Source organism: Clytia hemisphaerica, unplaced genomic scaffold (genome assembly GCF_902728285.1).
Source record: "Clytia hemisphaerica strain Z4C2 unplaced genomic scaffold, Clytia hemisphaerica genome assembly, whole genome shotgun sequence".
Classification (NCBI taxonomy): Eukaryota; Metazoa; Cnidaria; class Hydrozoa; order Leptothecata; family Clytiidae; genus Clytia; species Clytia hemisphaerica.
The window spans coordinates 23,636-29,635 of NW_027104313.1; the positions used below are offsets into that span (position 1 = coordinate 23,636).

General features: G+C 36.8%; 1 protein-coding gene across 1 annotated transcript; it reads left to right on the plus strand.

The window, feature by feature from the left end:
* The first annotated feature begins 4,048 nt into the window (after positions 1-4,048).
* On the plus strand, positions 4,049-5,994 carry LOC136817566 (epsin-2-like). Its single transcript, XM_067073891.1, has one exon. The coding sequence runs from the start codon at positions 4,134-4,136 to the stop codon at positions 5,676-5,678; it is 1,545 nt and encodes a 514-aa protein (XP_066929992.1). The 5' UTR covers positions 4,049-4,133; the 3' UTR covers positions 5,679-5,994.
* The last annotated feature ends 6 nt before the right edge of the window (positions 5,995-6,000 follow it).

A 6,000-nucleotide genomic window follows, 5' to 3' on the forward strand; every position in this document is an offset into this window, starting at 1 on the left:
CAGGTCAGGTGTTAAAAATGCATGCGGGCGGACGGGCGGACGAAGAAATTCCCGGGTTTTTTTAAAATCGCTTCTGTAAGTCGGAGGCAGGTGGTGACACGAACAGAACAATTTTCTGATGGCCGCCAGAGCGATCAAGAAAAAAGCTATATATCAAAAGAACAATTTGCTTTTTCCGGATTTTTAGGACCCTGCCGACGCAGCGGACTTAACAAACACCGGACATACACGCGAAAGTCTGGTGTAAAATGAGAAAGTCAGAGGAAGTCAGATGTCCGGTGTCGGAGAATGATATTTTTTCCCACCGAAACAATCAAAACACCGGGCATGACCAGTCCAATGGCCCGGTGTTTCTTAATTTTTTGTTTCACAAATGTCCGGCGACCAAAATTCCCTGTATGCGACACCGGACTGACACCGGACTTATTGGGTACGGTGTAGTGAAAGGATACTTTTTGCCACCGGACAAATACACCGGACAGTCCGGTGCGTCGGCAGGGTCCTGATTTTTTCCGCATCTCCGCACCAGAACATCAGGGGAAAATATGATGCGGGTGGGTGACGCAAATAGAACAATTTTTTGATGGCTGCCATATCACTTCATATCATTTGAAGGGTGCATGATGATAAAAAGGGGATTTAGTGTATTCATATAATAAACTTGAAGCAAATAGTGATGTAAGTGAATGTAGCTAGGCTTGGGTCACCAATAAGTTGTGTTCGCATCATTTCCAGCCCCAAAATGTGAAAAATGCGCTCTGAATATAGGCAGTCGGGCAGTGCTAAAAAATCATCAGAAAAATGCGCTCCGAGCATAGGTTTGTTCAGGCATAGAGGTATAAAGAAAAACAGGAGTTGAATGTGTCGGTAATTGGTCGTTAAAGTCTTTTGATTTCTTTTATACAATGTATCAAAAGAAATTCTAAGCTCGCCCGATGAAATAAGACTTTTTAGTAGAACTCAAGTTTGCTATGAACATTCTAATAATCAGTATTGAAGATTCTTGCCTTTTAATATACGAAAATTAGATAAAAATTCGTCCACAAAGCAAGTTTATGTTCCATTTCGCTATCCGTTCAATTTTGTTTTGAAAAGATATTTTCTCAAGCCAGAAAGTGAAAAGTTCTTTATAAGCACACACGATTTCAGACTCAATCTGTAGACATAAAGTCGCTGGAGAATTTTGGAGGAAAGTATCAAGCAATAGAGTTTAACTTAAGGAAAACATTGATCGAAAAATCTTATCATTTGATGAAGGATTGCCAAGTTTACAGGCCTTTTTTTAGTCCAAATATTTTCTTACACTGATGTCAGAAACAATGAATCTCGTCTCATCTAATTTCTAAAGCTTAAATGAGCCAATAGGATTTCATCTATGGATAAAAGAGCTCATTAAAAATGCACGATATATGAGATTATGAGCATGCATACATCGTAACTTTTTTAATCGTAGGGCGAGCTTGGTTACAATAGCATACTTCTCCTGTTTCTTTATACCTCCATGGTTCAGGGGACAAGAATCATCGAGCGCTCAAGCTGCAATGTGATTATTTTTCATATTGCAACCTGCGTAGCGTTTTTTAACGCAAAAAGTCTTTGAAAAATTGCGGATAAAAATCTTAAAAACACTCGCTGAAATACGCTACGCTGAATCTACAAAATTCTTTGAATAATATCGCTAATAAATCCAACAAATTTTTGACTTTTCAACTAGAAAAGGGTCGGATTTTTAAGAGAGAAAGTGAGTCGGTCAGAGGACGCGAACACAACTTATTTGTGACTGCGGCCCTATTGAAAAATAATTCTGACATCTTATCAAATGGGATGACAGACCTGTCAATTTGAGATGTTTAATTTTTGCTTGAAATTAGACCAATTTTTTTATAAATTAGAAATTGGGGAAACCTTTTCCAAAAATCAGGAAATCTGAAAAACTTTTCAGGGAAGATTGGGGAAATTTTTCCCAAAAATAAAAATATATTAAGAATTTCATGCATTCGAAAAGCTGCGCAAGACAATGTGGAAATACGTGAGTCTCGCGCTCAATGCTTGAGAATTAGAACCTTTGATCTGACTGAAAGAACATCCTATCTAAGCTCAGAAAACCAAAATCCTGGGACCCAAAAATCCATAACGGCAGCTTCAGGAGTAGCTGAGGTTATGACTTTTTTGATAGTGTAAAAGTTAGTATAAGTCTGTCTTTGAGAAAACAATTTTCAAGTTCAAACTAAGATCACATGGGTTTCTTTTATTTTCTGAAATTAATCACTGTAAAGTGTCAAAAATCCAAAAAACACATGTGAACTTGATTGGACTTTTCATAATGACAAATTTAAAAGGTCTCAATGATTCAGCCTTGGAGTATTTTAGGAATGTTATTTTGTTGAAAGGTGTTTCATCTTCTAACAAAGATCAAATGTTAAAAAATTTAGAGTCTTTTACTCAACCTAGTTGGGCTCTTGGGTCCTAAAAGAAGGCACTAAACTCAAAAGGGGCTTCAATCATTCATGAGTTGTGACTAAATGGGGAGAAACTGTTACTTGTTTCTGGTAGAGACAGTTTCTGGTTTCAGGAATAAAAATGATAAACAAACAGTCCTTACAATCTAAGATCCAGCTATATGAGAACAAGATTGCTTCAAGTTTTAGGCCTGGATAAATATCTTTCAAGGCCAAAATGAGGCCATTCAAAAAGTACGTAAAAATCAGCTAATTTGAAGGTTTGAGCCACAGAAACCTGGTTGCTTAGGAAAATGTGTATTTTTTGATAGTATATTTTGTGACGCTGTATTATTATTATTATTATTATTTTATTTTAGTTTTTTGAAACCATAAAAACAACCTATTCCTACAAAGAAAATCAACCAACTAAACAAAACACACATACATGTTTAGTATTTCTGCTTAGAAAGAAAAAAAATCAAGCCTGTAACAAAAATCTAAAAAATGTAAAAAAATATATTTTGGAGTTTTTTTGTCACTCGCATTTCCGGAAACAAGACTTTTTATTGGCCCAAGCATACACATTTTGTGGAAAGTTCAATATGTTCATATACTGCATAATGAATTATGCCGGTTCCAGGAGAAAATTTGGGTCAACCATTGTCCGATGATAATCTTTTTTAGCCCTGGGACCAGAGAAATTCAGTGCAGTGCAATGACTGACTTATTATTTTTTGGCTGAAAAATGAATCTTTATCTATAAGAATCACTATTTATAAGCATAGTCATAGATCAATATTCTTAGCTAAATTATTACTATTTTATTATTATTTTTTCTGAAAGAAGAAACATAGAATGCACCCACCTGAGCTTAGGGGGCTAAACCATTTTTGCTTGATTGGGGGCTGTATTTTTCAGAAAATACTGGGGGCTAGCCTACTAGGGGGGGGCTGAGTGTTGTGTTATAAAACTGGGGGCAGAGCTGATAGGTTGAAGATATTTTAAATTATGTTAAAAATCTATGCTGTTGGGAAGGTTTTATCCCTCTTGAAAAACAATTTTTGCCTACAGCGCAATAAATCTGTTGAGAATTTGCATGCAAAATTTCTTTGATATTTTGCTTTGTGAAGGTGGGGGCTATGTTTCTAAAATTTAGCTGGGGCTATTTTCCTTAGCCCCCCCCCTGAAAAATGCTGGGGGCTGGACCCCTTTGCACACTATGAGAAAATGTCACGGTAGAGCGGGATGGTTTGAGTTTTCTGGAAACCTTATTTATTAAAGCTGTGCATTTTTCTGATAGTGGATTGTTTTTATAAAGAAAAGCGTTTAATAGCTTTTTTATTTCTTTCTCAAAAGTCTTTTTCAATAGTGTTGATAGTTTCTCCCAATATGTATGCTTTCATTATATATTTTTGTATTTTGACCAGTTATGTCTTATGTGTTTCATTGTTTCAATGTTCATTGATTAGTTTGATAACCAGGTAGGTCCATAAAAGTATCACTTGTTTTCCTAGAAACAATCATTTCTGCAGTACCTCTAGGTTAGCTTTGGATATGAAAGATACCTTCAACCCTAGAAACAAAATGCCTAGATTTGTTTTGCTTGATGTATATTACCTTTTTTCATTTTTCAGGATGACAATTTTCAAAATATAAAAAGGAAGGAATTTTAAAGGAATTGTAAAGATAATAATGGCTTTGAGGAGGCAAGTGAAAAATGTTGTTAAGAATTTCTCTGACATTGAAGTGAAGGTTAGAGAAGCAACCAGTAATGATCCATGGGGTCCATCCAGCTCAATTACAAGTGAAATTGCTGATGCCACATACAATGTGCAAGCATTCACAGAAATAATGACCTTACTATGGAAGCGAATTAATGACCATGGTAAAAATTGGAGACATGTTTATAAATCCCTTGTAGTATTAGAGTACATTGTTAAAACTGGAAGTGAAAGAGTTGCACAACAATGCAAGGAGAATATTTTTGCTATTAAAACACTGAAAGATTTTCAATTCATAGATAAAGATGGCAAAGATCAAGGAGTGAATGTGCGTGAAAAATCAAAAGCTCTTGTTGGTTTATTAAAAGATGAAGAGCGCCTAAAAGCAGAACGACAGCGTGCCTTAAAAGCTAAAGAAAGATTTTCACAGTCTCAAGGTGGTATTGGTAACACAAATTATCCCAAAAATCGAAAATATCAAGCAAGCACAAAATACCCTGAAGCTAAGGGAAGCTTAGATGACTCCAATATATCAAGTAGACCTGCTACATTGAATGCTGAGCGTGATGCTGATTCTCGTTCTACAGACGGTCGTATTGATTCTGATATTGAAAAAGTAAGACCTTCCAATGAAGTCGAGGAGGAAATGCAACTTCAAATTGCACTTGCAATGAGTCGTGAAGAAGCCGAAAAAGATAAAAAAACACAAGATATTGAAGCAAAGCTCTTCAGCAATTTAGGTGGTGCCCATCAGCCACAAGCTCCTCAACAGTCTTCTACACTTTTGAATCTGACTGACTCGTCAAGTTCAACCAACCAACCGAGTGATCCTTGGGGAATAGCACCACCACCGTCAACAAACACTGATCCTTGGGGATCAGCTCCTACAAACCCTCCACAGCCAACTGTACCCTCTGCAAATGTATCTAGTGACCCATGGGGATCTGCCGCTCCCGTAAGTCAACCAGCTGCAGATCCTTGGGGATCACAACCTCCTGCACCAGCTCCAGAGCCTGCTATTGACCCTTGGGGTTCAGCACCAGTGAGTCAACCAGAAGTTGATCCTTTTGCTCCTCAGAGTTCTACACTACCTGCCATGTCAAGTTATCCTTCACAAAGCTTGAGTGCAATTCAAGCATCAACATTACCACCAATGTCAACTTACAGTACTACACCTTTGCAGCCTGTTGGAGGAACTGACGTAGATCCTTTTGGTTCCCTGGTGACAACTACATCAGCACCTGAAGCAAACAGTAATTTATTTTTATCAAATGGAAGCCATCTGGTGGACGTTGATAATATAATGGCAACACCTAATGCAGCACCACCAGCAGCTAATCCTTTCATGACATCAGCAACCAATACCAATCCTTTCCAACAAGATAAACCAAAACCTAAATCAATAAATGAGTTGAGAAGTGATAAAAACAGTACCTTTGTACAGCCTGGTTCTGGCAACTCCTCAGTTTTATTACCACAGCCTATGCAACCATCACAAAATAACCCTTTCTTATGAGATTATTCAAGTTGTTAGATCTATAAATTGCAAGGTAATGCAATGGTTTTGAAAGATAACCTTTGGTTACGGTTGAGCAATGATATTGCTGAGTGTGGATTCAACAAAGACACTGGACAATATAGTGGTGAAAGGTCCTTGGAACCAAAATATTGATTAACAATGAAAAGAGACTGAATATTTCCCTCAATATGATTGTATGAAACTGAAAGTTTTTCGTAGTTTATTTTAATTTTTATATGTGTTATTGTTATAATTATTGTTTATTAAGAATATTCAAATTCGGGACCTTTTTCTTTCTATTTTTACTGCTAGCTGCCAT

Excerpts from the sequence above, each read along its gene's own strand:
- LOC136817566 (XM_067073891.1), top strand. The coding sequence starts at position 4,134 with ATGGCTTTGAGGAGGCAAGTGAAAAATGTTGTTAAGAATTTCTCTGAC.